This window comes from Amblyomma maculatum, chromosome 11, assembly GCF_055883805.1.
Source record: "Amblyomma maculatum isolate TAMU_Amacu chromosome 11, ASM5588380v1, whole genome shotgun sequence".
Classification (NCBI taxonomy): Eukaryota; Metazoa; Arthropoda; class Arachnida; order Ixodida; family Ixodidae; genus Amblyomma; species Amblyomma maculatum.
Window position 1 is genome coordinate 22,826,983 of NC_139354.1, and position 18,009 is coordinate 22,844,991.

At 46.0% G+C, this 18,009-nt stretch overlaps 2 protein-coding genes across 2 annotated transcripts; both read left to right on the plus strand.

The window, feature by feature from the left end:
- Positions 1 to 5,963: 5,963 nt before the first annotated feature.
- On the plus strand, positions 5,964 to 7,959 carry LOC146173115 (uncharacterized). The gene is made up of 2 exons (XM_084584530.1): positions 5,964 to 6,020; positions 7,445 to 7,959. Exons 1-2 carry the CDS (start codon positions 6,009 to 6,011, stop codon positions 7,829 to 7,831), a joined length of 399 nt encoding a protein of 132 aa, XP_084440656.1. The 5' UTR covers positions 5,964 to 6,008; the 3' UTR covers positions 7,832 to 7,959.
- A 1,876-nt stretch (positions 7,960 to 9,835) lies between these two features.
- On the plus strand, positions 9,836 to 17,968 carry LOC146173116 (uncharacterized). Its single transcript, XM_084585131.1, has 2 exons — positions 9,836 to 9,850; positions 17,606 to 17,968. The coding sequence occupies exons 1-2, from the start codon at positions 9,836 to 9,838 to the stop codon at positions 17,966 to 17,968; spliced, it is 378 nt and encodes a 125-aa protein (XP_084441257.1).
- The last annotated feature ends 41 nt before the right edge of the window (positions 17,969 to 18,009 follow it).

The window sequence follows — 18,009 nt, forward strand, 5'->3', positions numbered from 1 at the left end:
CATCATATCGACCTGTCAACGCCTTGACGAACTACAGTCAATACGCCTGCAGCCTGATCCCACTTCATTTGGTTTCACTGCCGAAGCTGACCTCCGTGCTCTTATTCGCGGATTAATTCGTGAAGAGCTCTCGGCTCAAGGTAATTTGTGCCGCCCTGCATCTGAGCCACATCCTTCAAGTGCCGGCCTGCGTAGCATTGTCAAAGAAGAGCTGGCCTCAATGACCTATTGCCCGCCAACATCGGTCGCTCCTACCATCTGTCAGGCGCCAACGTACGCCCAGGTCACATCCTTGCCGCCTGCAGTTGGAGCGCCTACGCCACCGGCGCCTACCACTGCTCATGTCGCTGCATTGGCACCACCTGCCGCGGCGCCGACATACTACCCTAACTGGCGCCCAGCCCGCCCTGTTTGTTATTACTGCGGGTACCGAGGCCATATTTCCCGCTTCTGTCGTCGCAGGCTCCAGAATGAACGCCGCGGCTACGAATCATTTGAAGCAGACTACCCTCTTCGCTTTTCCGGCTCTAACCACCGTTCATTCCCTGATTATCCCCGACGTTCATCACCCCCGCCAGAAAGCCCCGCTCCGCCTGCTGGTTACAGGCCTTCAAGACGCCGTTCTACTTCGCCTTTTCGCCGCTCAACCTCGCCTCTCCGTCAAGCTTCTCTGACGACCCCCCGCTTGTCGGAAAACTGACCACTGCAGTTTTAGGAGGGAAAACTGCACTCTTCGACCATCCCAAAAATCCTCCGGAACGTCCCTGGAATATTATTTTAGTGCGGGTTGAAGGTTTGTCTGTTGAGGCTTTGGTTGACACGGGCGCCGCTGTTTCTGTGATACACACTGACTTGTGCTCCCGCTTGCGAAAAGTGAAAACGCCTTATGATGGACCTGAACTCCGTGGAGCTAATGGTGCAATAATTCGGCCTTCTGCTAAGTGTACTGTGCGAGTTTTTGTTGATGGTGTCCGCCACCATGTACAATTTGCCGTGATGTCACCCTGCGCTCACCCAATTATTTTAGGCTGGGATTTTCTGTCTGCCGCATCAGCCAGCATTTCGTGTCGCGACAGGGTCATTTACATGACCGAGAGCGATCCGTCTTCTGAACCTCCCGAGCCCCGTTATCGCCTACTTGCCGCTACTGACTCAGTGTTGCCCCCTGGATGCGAACAACTTGTTGCGCTTACTGCTACTGACATTGATAACGGAGATGTGCTAATCGTGCCTTCTGATCGCCATCTGACCCGTGGAATCGCGCTACCACCAAGTCTTGTTCGGTTTGAGCATGGCACAGCGCTTGTCGCTGCTTCGAACACTTCGCCAGAGCCCATTGTGCTGACTAAAGGGACATGTTTTCCTTGTGCCCTGGACATTCACCCGGTGTCCCTCACCACCCTTACCGCCCCCTCTTCCTCACCAGCAGCTTCTTCTGATGCTTCTCTCTGTGTTCTCTTTGGCACCATCAATCCCGACCTTCCTGCGACTCACCGCCAAGCTTTGCAGGAATTACTTCGAAAACACCAAGCCTCCTTTGATGTCACTTCTCCGACCTTGGGCCGAACGTCTTCTGCACAGCACCGCATTATTACAGAAGGTACTTCTATTGTTAGCCGCCGCCCTTATCGTGTTTCCTTATCAGAACGTAAAATCATAGAAGATAATGTGAATGATATGCTCCGACGAGACATTATTCGGCCATCAGCTAGCCCCTGGTCATCTCCGGTCGTCTTGGTCAAAAAAAAAGGATGGCTCCGTGCGTTTTTGCGTTGATTACCGCGCACTTAACAAAGTCACTCGCAAAGACGTTTACCCTATGCCACGAATTGACGACTCCCTCGACTGTCTTCAGGGCGCCGAATATTTCTCCACTTTGGATTTGCGTTCCGGTTACTGGCAGATACCGATGCACGAAGCCGACAAAGAAAAAACCGCATTCGCTACTCCCGATGGGCTTTACGAATTCAATGTCATGCCTTTTGGACTTTGTAATGCCCCCGCTACGTTTGAGCGCATGATTGACACTGTTCTTAGAGGACTTAAGTGGAAAACATGCTTGTGCTACCTGGACGACATAGTTATCTTCTCTGCGACTTTTTCTGATCATTTATGCCGCCTTGATCAAGTATTAACGTGCCTAGCATCCGCCGGTCTCCAGCTGAACACAAAAAAGTGTAATTTCGCCAAGAAAGAAATCAAGATCCTGGGCCACCTCGTCAGCCGCGATGGCATTCGACCCGACCCTGACAAGCTTGCTGCAGTTTTGAACTTTGCACGCCCTCAACGGACTAAGGAACTACGCAGTTTCCTTGGCCTGTCTTCGTACTTTCGCCGTTTCATTCGCAATTTCGCTACCATTGCTGCACCGCTCCACCGCCTCCTTACCGACAGTACTACTTTCAATTGGTCCGAAGAATGCGAAAAAGCTTTCCAAACCCTAAAGAATGCCCTCACTTCGGACCCTGTTCTCGCTCACTTCGACGACACTGCTGCTACCATTCTCCACACCGATGCCAGCGGCCTCGGTATCGGCGCCGTACTTCTGCAACGTGACACCGCTTCTCGGGAAAAAGTAATTGCGTTTGCCAGTCGAACTCTAACACCAGCGGAACGCAACTACACTATCACAGAGCAAGAGTGCCTCGCCGTCGTTTGGGCAGTTCAGAAATTCCGCCCCTACCTCTACGGCCGCCATTTCACGATCGTTACCGATCACCACGCTCTGTGCTGGTTATCAACCCTCAAAAATTTGACTGGACGCCTTGGCCGTTGGATTCTGCGTTTGCAGGAATACCACTTCGATGTCATATTCAAATCAGGTCGCAAACATCGAGATGCCGATGCTCTTTCCCGCTGCCCGCTCCCAGAATCACCACCTAGTGCTTCTTCGCGCCTTCCTGCGTGCACCCTCGGCGTCGCAATGTCGTCCAGAGCTCCAAACATCCCCTGTGCTACTCCTGCCGCTGCTCCAGATCGGTACGCCATTATTTCACACCAGCAAGCCGATCCCTACTGTCTTTCCCTAATCAACCTTCTCACCGGTGCTTCTCACCCTCCTACCGCTAGGATGCGCAGACAACTCCAAAATTTCAAACTTGACAACGGCGTGCTGTCCCGTTATATTTATTGCTCTGAAGGCACCCGTTGGGTCCCCGTTATTCCGAAAGCGCTTCGCACCCGTATCCTGGCGGCTTTCCACGATGATGCTACAGCCGGTCACTTAGGCTTTCATAAAACTTACCACCGCGTGAAAACCCGTTTCTTCTGGCCAGGCCTCGCCTCAAGTGTGGCAAAATACGTCGCCTCTTGTCTGCCATGTCAGAGCCGCAAACGGCCAACTTCTCCTCCTGCTGGCCTACTACAGCCGCTACCTTGCCCAGCTACTCCTTTTGCCGTTGTTGGCATAGACTTATACGGGCCACTTCCATTGTCCGCACAAGGTAATCGCTGGATCGTCACCGCCGTCGACCACCTAACACGCTACGCTGAGACCGCTGCCTTGCCTAATGGCTCAGCACATGAGGTCGCGACCTTCTTTTTGGAATCGCTCGTACTGCGTCATGGGGCCCCTCAAGTGCTTCTCAGCGATCGTGGTCGGACATTTCTGTCGACGATTGTAGCCGAAGTTATTGAGGCCTCAACCACACATCACAAATTGACCTCCAGCTATCACCCGCAGACCAATGGGTTGACTGAGCGGTTCCACCGCACGCTTTCTGACATGTTGTCTATGTACGTCGACCAGGACCACCGAAACTGGGACGTAATACTTCCTTTTGTTACGTTCGCCTACAATACGGCTGTACAGCGGACCACAGGTTACACCCCGTTTTTCCTCGTTTACGGCCGTTCTCCTGCTACCTTTCTTGACGCCTCTTTCCTTTCTACACATGCCAGTTCCTCGCCCTCTCTTCCTGACCAGTTCCTTTCCCGAGTGGCCAAATCTCGCCGGCTTGCTCGCGTCAACACGGAAGCCGGCCAGGAAGACCGCAAATGCCGCTATGATGCAACCCATCGCCAAGTTTCGTTCCGTCCCGGCGACGAGGTGTTACTTTGGACCCCATTACGCACTCCTGGTCTTTCTGACAAGTTACAGCACCGTTACATTGGTCCTTACACAGTTCTTGCAAAAACCTCCCCGGTCAACTATCGCGTCTCTCCTCTTCACCCTCCTCCGGACAGTCGTTACCGTGGCACTGAAGTTGTCCACGTTTCACGTATGAAACCTTTTATTCGGCGCAATCCTGCGGACTAACTGCGGCCAGGCTGGCCGCTTCAACTGCGCGGGCGAAATAGTGTGAGCACTGTGTGGCGCTTCTTCTTCCACACGGCTGAACGTGCTGCAGCCACCGTAGTGCTGCTTCATCTTCATCCTGCTCCCTCTTGTAGATACCCATCGTCATCGCGGAGTGTGTTTGGCTGCAGTGTGCGACCAAGGCTTCAGGTCTGCAATAAAGCCTGATTCCCCAAGTCCGACCTTCGCGTTACCTTACATACGTTTGGTCATTAGCGACTACAATGATACTCTTTATTGTTATTCCCGGTGTCTTTGAGAGCAAAGGCGAATTTATTAGAGGCTGCATGTGCATTTTTCTAAACGAAGCATTTTAGGAGATTAATACATCTTATTCTCGGGAGCTATGAAGTGTAAGTAAACAAACCTTTTTACAGATATCAAACAAGGCCTTTTTGCAGGACTAATAATCATACAAATAGCCTACATTAGCTTTTGTTTGAATGCGAAGAAAAAAATTCACTGTTTGCCCGCTTTAGGGCATCGCGAGAGAAATAAAAATGCATAAATGATCTATATTCTCTTGAACAACATCTTTTTATTGCTCGTTGAACTGTAATGAAATTAGAAGTTTCGTGCAAAGTTTCAAGACTCACGTTCCACTAGGTTTCAAGAATTGTATATAAGGAAAAGTGTAAATCAGAACAAAATACTAGACCAAACTTTTATCTTGTTTCAAACCCTAACGCAGGCTACAAATTGAGAACACTGCTGGGAATGTTATAGCCACTGTTTTTATGAGGAATACTCTCTAGACAATTTCTGGCAGACATTGTCATCCTCACCCGAACGTAAACTTAACAAAATGTCATTTTTGAAATATGGCCGGTTCTGTAATTTTTTGTGACCAGCTGAACGCATGAGAAGCTGGCATTGGTAGATAACTGACTGAAGCCAGTGTTCCATGAACAGTTTTTAAAATTTAATTTAAATGAAGCATATTTCTGTTTTCGGATTCCTTCTGGTGGAAGGTATTAATTTTTGCTGCTATAACACTCTACAATTCAGAACGGGACTTCACAGTCTTGTAGGTGACTAAGCGTCAATCAGGGTGGCATTATAAAGATAATTTATTCCGTACAGTACGAAATTTACATCGTAATTTTATCGAGAACTTCGAACAGAGAAAGCTGGTGGAAATGTTTTAGCCTCTTTTGCTTTTATTTGCCTCTTTTTCTGTCCTGATGAATAAAACTTGAAAAGTGATAAGGGCATTCTTTCCATCAAGGAGCTAGCTAATCGTAGGATTGACTGGTTTTAGCTCTTAGTAAAATAGTTTAAGAGATAATTATATATAAAACACCACTATTCGCCTTTCAAAACCGTTTATTCATGTTATTAAAACAGTTAACAGGAATAATGCATTCGTGCTATGCCTTAGTCAAGGCATCAGCGCGAACAGAGCGAATAAATACTTCCTCTAGGTTACACGTGAGAATAGTTAGAGCGTCCCCGCTTGCTTCACGCTGCTCTCGCCAGGCCTACATATTTTATCCAATTGGTATAAACGTGGAGTGGAGAAGAATGTGCGCACTTATTGTGAAAATTGTTCGCCAAGGAATGAGATCGCCCAGCGAGAAATTACTTGCTACGTCACGTATACGTCATGACGTAGTCAGGAAGGCGAAGCGAGAGGGATATATAAAAATGCCGGGCGGCTGATGGAGTGAAGGCACAGCTTTTCGGGATCACAGCGGTGTACAACGTCGTCATGAAGACTCTGGTATGCGTATTGTGTTTTACATCTCGGTGCAGATAAGCCCATTACGCGTGGTCGTGAAAGAGCGCAATAATTAGCAAGGCAAAAAGTGAACCTTAGCAGAGCAAGTCCATAAACACTCCTAACGTTTGAAAGGTTCATAGAAAGTATTGAGGCTTATGTCACTCCTCAATCGACACGATAAAGCATTTACTTATTCACCCTCGGTAGTTCTGGGAAACCCTGGGAAGACTGTGATGTATAATATTTGTGCAAATCCGCAGTCACGTCAATCTTTTTAAAAAGGCCATTTGCAACCACGTGCAGCATATCTTGTGTAACTTTTCATGAACACAATGCCAAACGTGAAAAAGTTAGGCTACTTCAGGAAAGCGTACGTTATTAACGGTGCTGTTCAGTAGAAAGCTGGACAGTGCCAGCGATGGATTAAGAAAACTCGGATTGATAAAGAAGGTAGTGACGTCGCACGAGAGCTAGTGTAATGAAAACTGAATAAAACATGACAAAACTCGTGAATAGATTACAATATGACTAATATGCCATCAGGACCTAGAAAAGTGTAAGGTTAATAAACATCACTGAAAAGAAAAAATGGGGTGTTTATTTGTGAACCCCTACCCATTCGCTAGATAGTAAGACACGGTACCACTGCAGTCTAAGCGCGGTAGTAAGGGTTGATAAAAAAGGTGATATTTGCGTCGCGTCGTTTGTCAGGTGATATGGCTGCTTAAGACTATATGTTATTGAGCGTGTAAGTGGTTACTAATGCACTATGTAATATCGATCAAGAGACGGCAAAAGCGCATGTAGCTGAAGGGGAAGGGGGAAGGTGAGTATGCGCGAACTACTTTGTGACTCTATGCGATTACGACGATGATTTAGAACATGTGCAGCGGCGTTTCTGTGAAGAGTTGCGCAGTATTCCCTCAGTGGACAAGAAAGAGTGAACAATCACCATATCTACACAGGCAAGAGAAGCCACTTACCGGACTCATCATCGCCATCGCTTCATACTATTAGAGGGGGAGCTTTTTCTTTTTGGCCTGCCATCAATCGTACCCCATACTAAAATTCTCAAGCGTACGTCCTTGCCCAATTGCAAGTACCAACACTGCCTAGTAAAATTTGGTCTCCAAACTTGCAAGTCTTGCGAGTGTGGTTACGCAAGAAAAAGCATTTAAGAGGGTCCGAAAAGACCACAGTTTCGCACCTCGTTCAAAATTTAATCATTCCCTTTATTCCAATCTCCCTGCTCACCCGTATATCTATTTCTCTGTCTCTCGCCCTCTCTTCCATCTGTTCAAGAGTGTTCAAATGTTTTAGGCTAGAATGCCTTCCGCTTCCGCGGCGTCCGAGACTATTATATCGGGAGATTTATGGTTTTCTTAATTATTGCAATGCATTCTGATGGCTGTATATCCCCACAGGTTAGGTTGTGTCTGGTATCTGCTGCTGCAACTTGCGCTATGGCCGGTAGTTTGGCAAGCTTTGGAGGGGGCTACGGAGGCACCCAAGGAGGGAGCTACGGAGGTGGCCTTGGTTACGGTGGTGGAGTTGGAGTAGGCAGCAGCGTGACGCTACTGCGCGGTGGACCCGGCTTCTCCAAGGCAGTGGCCGGACCCGTCTTCGTCATCAGGACGATACACCACGTCGACCAAGTGCAGCAAGGTGGTGGCATCGTAGCACACAGCGGACTCGGGGGCTACGGCGGTGGAAGTGGATTCGGTGCAGGCATAGGCTATGGCGGCGGCGTTGGATACGGAGCAGGACTGGGAGGGGGCCTGAAGTACAGCGGTTCCACTGTCAAGGGCTAAGTGCGTGTTTATGTGCGTCGGACAGTGAGAAGTTTAATCAAAAATGCAAAACCAGTGACTGCTGCAAGCGCCTTATTCCATCACAGTCATCATGCATCCAAGCAACGCCTATAGGAGTTTCTAATAAAAGCTGGAATGAAATCTTCAGAATCACTTCAAAACATTTGCTAATATGATTTGTATTATAGCAGCTTCTGTTCGCGAATCGCAGCGTCGTAACTATAAACTTCCTCACAATAATGAGAAATAATTTTTGTACTCTCCAGTGTCCATTAGTTTCGGGACGCTGGAAAACGTAGTGCACTGAGTGACTAATATAGCCAAAATCTCAATTTCTGGAAGCGGAAAGGAATGTTCCTAACTTTGTATCCTTCTGATAAATGTTTATTTTTTTAATTTTCAGATTACATGGCGAACTTGTAAATGTATCAGTAATGCTACGTCACCCTCTGTGATATTTTCGTTCCGAGTCCTGTCATTTTACGACGAATACAACTGCGAAGTAAAAAGCACGCTGAGTTTGTATTATAACAGCGTTTCGCTTCGGAAACAATAACGGAGGTAGAATTTCGTATACTGCATTTTTTTGCGGACATGGAGTCATTTTTTACCGTGGTTGTGCCCCGGCAGTTGTGCTGGATTTTTCTTCAGATTTGCTGCTTTCGGCTCACGGATAATAACCACCATTGTAACCAGCCACCAAATCTGAGTGCTTGTCAAAAACTGTGAAGTAATGGCGCAGTGATGCATGATAAAGGAATGAGGATTATACCAGACAACTGTAACTAGGGACCAGCTTAAATAAGGAAGCTTTCGTTGAGTTAATCCACTGTGCCATCATATTCTTTGGCGAAGTGCACATTGCTTTATTACTTCTAGGAATTTAAGACGGACAGCTATTAGCAGACCGCACAAATGATTTGCCGTCTTGCCCGCTGCGACTGTTGTAGGTGGTGGGATATATAGCCAACATCTGGCATCTACCCGTAATCAAGGACGGAAAGCGTAGGTGAAGAGGCTGAGATTTAGCGAGCAGTTACACTAACGCATAATAAGGTTATAGCTTTGGATCCCATATTTGACGAAAACGCCGGAATCATTTATTGGCCAGAAGAGTGAGGTCACATGTCGTGACTTTCTTCAGAAATGTTGCGAAGTGGGCCCTAAGAAAGAAAAACATTCCGCGCTGAAACTCCAGCCCTTTTGGTTGTCAGCCGCGCGTGTTGCCTCTCGGCTACTCATGGCACTCGTTAGCAGGGACTGTTTAGAGGCTTCAAGCGATCGATAGCTTCATATATCTTGCAATGGACAGTAATCAAAGATTACAGCCCTGAGGCGGTGGCGCAGTGCTTAGGACGCCCAAATGCTGCGCCCAAGGATGGGGGTATCGAATCCCGACCATGATTGCCGCTTTTCGAAGGAGGCGAAAAACAAGGCAGTAGTGTGCCGTGCGATCTCAGTACACGTTAAAAAACAAGGGGCGGTCAAAATTTTCAGTCCGAAGCTCTTGGTTTACAAAGACACCGGCTGTGATTTATTTAGTAGATGACAATAGACACTAATGTCTCCAAACGTGCACAGCCTGCAATCCTTTACAATGTTTCTGGCTGTAGCCTTCAGGACCAAGGCCTCGGCAACAGAACCCTCCCCCCCCCCCCCCTTAAAGCTTAAGATCTTCATGATCTGATGAACGTTTTTCATGAGCGCCATTACGGAACTCTAAAGTACAAGATGGGTAAAAATTTTCCGCTCATACCCTGGTTAGCTTCCCTTTCTTTTGCCTCAGTTTCGCTCCTACCCTTCTCTCATTAACTCTGTCTCACCAAGAACGTTAATTGCGTGCAAACTCCGTGCCACGCTTACCGATAGAAGGCATCACTGGAAGGAATTCTCAGCAGCAGCGCTTGTAGAACGTTCTGGAAACGCCGGCATCTCGCTCGCGGCGCGCTAGCGTAGGCTGAAAGATTCAATCCCCATTGCTAGCGGTGGCGACGGACAGAGGCCATGGTCGAGGGCGGGGTAAGCCAAAAAAGTGCGGCATGGTGGGAGAGGCCAGAGCAGCTGGAAATGTCACCCGTCGTAACCTCCGTCGGGAAGTGGATGTGGAATTACGTATAGCAGTGCGAACAGTGCACGGAAAGGACAACGACAGATATAGGGAAAGAGTGAAAGGTGTTCTGTCTGACGTCATCCTTTCAGCCCTCTGTTCGCGCTGCTACACAAAATCCCATGAGCCAACTATTATAGCCCAACAAGCAACTCTTCAGTTTGTGGAAGGTGTGTACTCGGATAACTAAGTGCGTACTGGTAGGGTTGTATATCACAGAGTGCGAATTAAAGATAAAACATATTTACGAGACATTAGACGAAGCTTTCACCTTAAAATTTTGAGACATTTCTCAGCCTCTCCATAATTTGTTTTATTTACAATCCGCCATTGTTTCAGCCGCGAGAGATCAGCACCAATGTTACTTAATAAAATGTTTCACCCGGTGATTGAAAATAAGAGTGACACACCGTACACTGTAAAATAACGATTACGCAGTTGCCATTTACTGTAATTGTCCTTCTACGAAGCGGTGAAGCGGTGAAGTGTACAGCATGACGGGGCGAAATTGCGAATGCAGTTTAAATCGGGCTGCATAGTATCTGCAACACGTCATAAGCGGAAGTCACATTACTGCCAAGCTTCTATAAGCTTAGTTTCACTTAGTTTTGATTTTGTGCTGGAAACAAAGCTGGCTTTTATGAAACAACGTTTTCTTTGTTCGTAACAATAATGGTGTTGTGTTGGCCACAGCTTCTATGTCCCGGTTGGTGTCAATTACCCAAATGGGCTGATTTTAAAGAGGTGAATTGGCTTTTAGTTAATTAAGCACGCCATTACAAGACTGCTGTGAATCCGCAGTGATTTTCTTTCTGGAAGTTCTTTTTTTTACTCTTTTTGTCTTCCTGTTTTTACTAATTGTCACAACGTTTTGGTTTGGTTTCTAGGGTTTTACATATCAAAGTATCCTTGGCGACGAAAGACGCCGTAGTTGAGGACCTCGAGAATTTAGACCACCTGGAGTTCTTTAACGTGTACTGGTATCCACACGGGCGACTTGCCTTCAGCCTCCATCGAAAAGCGGTCGCCGTGGCCGAGACGGTAAGGGGTGTTGACGTGTAGAGGTAATCTTCACAGGAATAAAGTCAGTTGATGGTCCAACGCAATCCTGCCTTCTTTTCTTGCTTCCACACATTTCCGCTACCTTTATTTTTCCACCTGAAAAAGGATAGTGTGTAAGTATGTATAAAAACTAAGATGGTATACTAAAATAACAGGCCTAGATATGAACACAAATGTACTTCGGTTCTCAATAGCATGACTATCAAAACTTTTCCAAACAAGTTCTCAGAACCCTTAAGGTTTCGTGCGGGTTTTAATGGAAACAATTCACTCGTTTTGTTGTCTCAAATTGGCCTCTGTTTCAAACAACCTTTATGTCTAATGAGCTAAACTAAAAGGACCTTTATCTCGATGGTCATTCATCTCAAAGCATACATGTAAAGTGGTTTCATTTTGTCCAATTTGCCGCTTGAAAGTCGTCTCGGGCAGTGGCTGGCTTATCATTATTTTAATTTCTGCTTTCTTCAATAATTTTTGCTCAATTCATTGTGGCCAATGGTTGTTGGGAGGCATATTATGGCACAGGTACTTCTCCCGAGGGGCTTCTTATAATTTTTTATTAATGGGGGGAGAAGTGTTCTGCTATGGGCGCCGGTACGAGTCAATTGGAAACGCATTATCAGAAACAGAAAAAAAAAGGGAAGCTGGTTGAATGATTGTGCACGCCACAGTTATGTATACCTACTTAACTTAACCTCTAAACATTCATGCATGTGACTGATATGAATCCGTGAAGCGCCTACCATTGGAGCAGAGATAGCGGTGCTATTATTAGCACCGCTATCTCTAAAAAGTAGCGCAGGTGGTCACGCAAAAAGGAAAACATTAATTAACGATAAAGGGATGTCGAGCAATTTTTTGTAGTCCTACTGACTTCATAGACTGGAAATCGTAGAATGAAAGGAAAAGTTTCATATGTTTCGTGGCACTAATATTTAAAAGTAGCGTAATTACTGAATAGAGCGCCAGCGCATTTCGGGCTTCTCGAGCATGGTTGCGGCGCTGAACTAGCAGATGTTCAAGAGTGTTGGCGCCAAATTCCAGGAATGTCGGCTTTCAGCAATGCCTCTCGGCGGAATGCCAAGCCTCTACGAGCAGTTACATGCACTGCGTAGCGTGCTGTGTTAGCACAAACTTGTTTCCTTCTTGCAAATGTTGCCGAAATTGTTTCTGTCTTTAGAACTGTACCCAGTGCTCAATAGCTGCGTCATTGCATCGTTCGCCACCAGCAAGAACCTAACAAGGCCGGTACAGCACCCGTTTTACGGTAGGGACCCTAGTGAAAAAACCATATGAGTCACAATAACCTCATACAAATTCTCATACTAAACTCATACTAATCTGATACAAATCTCATATAATCTCATACTCTACTCCTTCATGATATGAGAAATATATGAGAATTACTGAGATTTGTATAAGCTTAGTACGAGAAATCCGTATGAGGTTATTGTGACTCATATGGTATTTTTCACTAGGGGAGCGTCTGGACCTTAACCCCGTCAGGAGCCTATGAATAGAGGTTTCATGGTACATCTCGTCATATGACTGAGACCCGCATACCTTACTTCATTTGATGGCCCTTCACGGCTAGTCCTGTAGTCGAGACAGGCTGCTGCATTGCGCTGGCATTCTGAAGTTGTAGATGGCAGAGGCCGGGCTAAGCGCGGCTGAAAAAACTAAGCGCTTTTTAAAATACACATTTTAACAACAAACGAATAAACTTCCTGCTTTTATTACTTTGGACGTAGATAAACACAATATCCTGATAAATGATATGAAGGAAAATTCATGGCGCAAAAACTAAAACCAGGAGACGCGTTGCCGTTAAACAAAGGCTAATGTGTATGATTTGAGATTAGAAATCAAAATGTGAGCTCAAACTCAGCAGCCGCACTTTGTATGCCCTCTGAATTTCTGTCTAGATGCCCGAAATAGTCTTCCAAATAAAGCTACCACAAAAGAAAACTACTTCATTATGGATTGTTTTGGCAGTATAAAGAAAAACTATGCAATCTCCCCGTTATGGTTTACATGATTCAAGGTATGCGCATTTCTTTATCGAATGCTATGTTTGCTACAAGAAAACACCACCATAATTATCATCACCATCAGCCGGACTATACCCACTGCAGGTCGAAGGCCTCTCCCATATTCTTCCAAATAAACCGATCTTGTGCTAGCTGCAACCACTTGACCCCAGCTAACTTTTTAACCTCATCCGCCCAACTAACTAACTTTCTGTCACCCCCTGCTGCGCCTTCCTTCCATTGGAATCCAGTTTGCTACCCTAAATGACCATCGGATATTCCACTGCAAACAATCCATAGATTTTTGTTAATTTCTTTATCGAGGAAAGAATCATTTAACAAGGGAGCTTCAGTGTCACATCATGCAGCGTGAGCCTTCCGATGAGTGTAACTCCTCAATCATCTTTAGTTTTGAACTTTTGGTGTCCGCTGTTGTTATTTCGTTACGGTAAATGTCCCAAGATCGTTACTGCATCAAACGACACTCAATACCACGATATCAATTCCCATTTACTAATGCTTTTACAAAGTCCCTCCGCATGGTATACAGTTGTTTCTTTTTTGTATCACATACCATACGCACTAGTTCATTATGATTACATCTGGAGTTTTCTAGTGCTTTGTTTTCTCTATAATCCCTTTCCTAATCTTTAATTTCGATGTTGTATCAGCAATTGTGCTTACCATTGATCCCCATAATGCCATTTGCCTCATTTCAAGCCACTCTATAGGCTTTTTTTACTTCTTCGTTATAGCTATTATTAGGCTATGCTGGTTTTATATCGATTTTGAAAGTATATTCAACAAGAAAAAAAATTGTCAGTGAAGACTGAATTTAGATGCATCAACTGCACATTAGCATTAGCTGTGTGTAATTGAAATAAAAATTTCGCTGGTGCGTGAACCACGTACGTGGTTTACAGGAAAATGCAGAGTACAAGCCCCCAACCTTCCGTCAGTTAACACAACAGGTGACCGGAAGCCTACTCCACGACCGTTAGGCAACATAAGAGGCAACCAGAAGCGTACTCCGCCCTTTTCGTGGCGGCCTCTTCTACTCTCTTCACCGAAGTTCTGAGCGAGGGAGAAAGTAGCTAATTTCCGTCCGAATTCTTCGGCGGCTTTAAGACCGCAAAGCGGAAAACGACCTGTTTACTTGGCCAATACAGCACAAAATCTGAACTAGAAAACAAAGAACTGAGGAAGGGTAAGGGTATATAAGCAACCGCCGCCCCACTCCGAGACACCATAGCGTCGTGAGGAAGCAGCGATCAACCACTCCACAATGAAGCCACTGGTATGCTTTGCATCACAATCCTAGCTGGAATATCTTGAAGTGCATGCTCGGGTTACGACGGAGTACGTAACACGTACCCGGTCTCGCATCGTCTTATTATAGGTCACGCGGATCAAAATATCCCGCAGAGAATGGTGCTGAGAAAACTATTTCTTCGTCGTATGCCGCCATCAGATTCATTGCAAAGGAAAGGATATTTACCTAGCTTATAAGAAGTGGGAACCTCATAGGATTGAAAAATGAAATGAGCTTTGGAACGTAGCGTGCTCCAAATATTTTAGTCATCCGCTGGAAACTGTGTTTGTCGTTATGCAAGAAACTGAATTTAGCGTGGACAAATAAAAAACAAAATAAAATAACGTCGCCCCGCTCGAACCGCCAAAAGCACGACGGGCAAATAATAGTGAGTGACCTAACAATTCCTTCTATTACTTGGAATGACAAACTACAGCTTGTCTGAATTTGTAGAAGTTGACATTACCACAAGTAGGACGTAGGAATCTGTTCAAGGCGACGTATAGGTTTCTTTGTGCCTTTTAGGTGGAACTCTGTGGGCGATTCTCCTGCCCGAGGGATGCGCACGACAAACACACAGTGGGCCGTATGATAAACATCTTTAATCTCACAGGGATCGGGGATCGTCGAAGTCGGTGTCGTCGTCCGGGTGGCTGCGGGTCGTTGAGAGCGCCGGAACGAAGAGCCAGGGACCAAGGAGCCAGAGACCAAGAGAGGGCGAGACGGCGCGTGCCTTCTTTTATAGCCCCCTCGCGCGGGACCGGTTATCCCCGCGCGAGCGGGGAGAGGGAAACAGGCACGCGCGCAGGGAGCACTGGGAAGTGGCGCGGCCTTCGAATGCGCGGCGCGCCACGAGCCCTACAACTCTTAAACTTAAAATGCGCATTACGAAAGCAAGTGCATGGCTGTCGGAGCCTATTCTTTCTAACATGTATTGGCCTTGTATATTGTAATAACCGTGATAAAGTCTGGAATAACCCTTACAAAAATGGATATTGAATTTCTGTTACCCACGTAATGTGTTTTTGATGAGTCATCAACCACTCAAAGGAGATTCAAGACTAGATGTGTTTTAACATCATATCCGCAGCAGACTTTCCTTTGAGATCACACATGAAGTTTTGTGCTTGGAAAACGCGACAGTATTTTTGGGTAGGATCTAATGTGGAAATACATTGACTTTATCAAATGAGGAAATGTATACATCACTAAGTGAATATATATTATTTCTTTGTAAACTGCACACTTTCAGAGCCCTATGTTTTCATTTCTTATTAGCTTATGTAGGATGTTGCCTAAGAAACAATTTTTATGTGTTTTAACATGAGATCCGCAACAGACTTTCATTTGAGATTACGCAAGAAGTTTTGTACTTGGAAAACAAAATAGTATTTTTGTATAGGAGCTAATGTGGAAATACATTGACTTTCTCAAATGAGGGAAATTATACATCACTAAGCGAATGTATATTCTTTACTATGTTTTCATTTCTGTTTAGCATGCACTGTAAAAACAAAAACAACTTTTTGGACATTTGTTTCATTCAAAACACGCTTACACCCTGCGTCTTGGGTGTTTGTGCCATTGCAAATCACTTCTTGCCAAGCGAATGGGTGCTGTGGTTGGACAATATGCTTGAGGGTGTTACGGGCAAGGATATTGTTGTGTACGCGAACCGACGCACTGCCACACCGCCTCCAAGCTAACGAACGCAAGGCCGCTCCATTTCCAATGCCTCCTTGCACCTGCGAGCAGGCCGTTTTGGAGAGACCAGCAGGGGTACCCCGGCCTGCGCCGACGACGACGCGCGGACGTAACCCGAGCCGTGCGTTGACTCAGAACTGGACCGTCCTGGGAGCATGTGCGCGACCAGGGCACGAGAAGCAATGCCTTCTTTATAATGCATGATATTTTGCGTGTTTCTTAAGCTTTCGAGCTCCTTCTTGCTCTGCGTATAGATTAGCCGAGCCCTCAGTCATCGCAACGCTTCCCGAAATGTTTAGATACAAATAAGATTTAGTTACCAGTAAAATAGTGTTGGCGCTGCTGCGCTTGCCGGTATTGAAGCTTGCTCGCACTTTTTTTCCTTAAAGGTTCGTGCTACAGCTCCGTGTTCAGCGAAAATTACGCCCAAGGTAGCAACCACCGAAGAGCCAGCGCTAATAAATTTGCCAGCGATGCCAAACTCGACATGTTAAAATGACTGCAGTGGACAAAATAGTGCGCATAGGTATCTAGAACATTAGATGCAAGTTCTAATGGTCAAGAAGTTGTAACTGTTAGAGCAGCCGCAATGGCCTGTACACTTCGAAACATGCTTCGAAACAGTATGTCCCAATCTTATGAATGCAGTCCAGACATAAGAAGCAAATACGTTACCGACATTACCAGTTCCCCGAGTGGCCGAGTGGTTAGCGTAGAAAGCTACGGAGTGAGAGGTACCGAGTTCGAATCGCGCAAGAGGTGCAGTTTTTTTTTTCGCTTAGTTTTAATTTTTTTTTTATTTTTTAGCTTTTTTTAATGTAGTTGAGGTGCTTCGCTACGTTTTAGCTTTTACTTTTTATCCAAAAGTGCTCATTGGTCAACACTCATGAATAACACACAAGAAATGCACACATTAGGTACCAACCAGAAACACGGTGGCCAACTTTCTTGTGAAACTCATCAAAAATGCATCAAGAAAATGTATAGAAATGTTAATGTGCATGATGAGGAATGTAATTACCATTTAATCAGAAACTCATTAAGCTTTTTTGTAAGGGAAGGGGCCGAGTCAAATCGCTCGCGATGATGCAGGTCACCTCCGAACACATGAAAGTTTAGCAACATTGAAATATGAAGAGAGAATCTGGCTCCTTGCGTCAGAAAGTTTGAATATATTTGCGAAAGCAAAATGGCAGATGCAGTTCTCTTTTATTGTTTACTCACAATTTGCCATCTAAAATAATTCAGCCAGTCCTTCACATAGCTGTAGAGCTTGTATCTCAGGGGCGAAACAACTGACCGCTACCGTAACCTGTTAAGAGACAATGCCACCTTGCTGCCCATCTACGCAATCATACAAAATGTGCCGAATCACGCAGCATTCATCAAGATCTTCAACTGTTTAAAAATATTGGCGTGTTGTCCTAAAACAATTCTATTAACACAATATGTACACTACTGGCATATATCGTCTAAAGTTTGCTTGATGTACTACTCAAACTTCAAAGGCTGTTTTTCCAAATTGATACTAAATACAGAATTGCGCTTTCTATACACAGGCAATCTCTTTCTTCATATCTGCTCTCGTTGTTTCCGCCATTGCCGGCGGACTGGGAGGCTACGGCGGTGGATACGGACTTGGATACGGTGGTGGTCTTGGTTACGGCGGTGGCCTTGGATACGGTGGAGGTGTTGGAGTGGGAAGCAGTGTGACGCTACTGCGTGGCGGTCCTGGCTTCTCCAGGGCAGTGGCCGGACCTGTCTTCGTCGTCAGAACGATCCACCACGTGGACAAGGTTCACGGAGGAGGTGCCATCGTTGCCCACAGCGGACTCGGAGGCTACGGGGGTGGAGTAGGATTCGGCGGAGGCCTTGGATACGGAGGAGGCCTCAAGTACGGTGGTTACGGCCTCAAAGGATAGGTGTGTGTGCCTGTGTGTTAAACTTCAAGACCTTGTGCCGT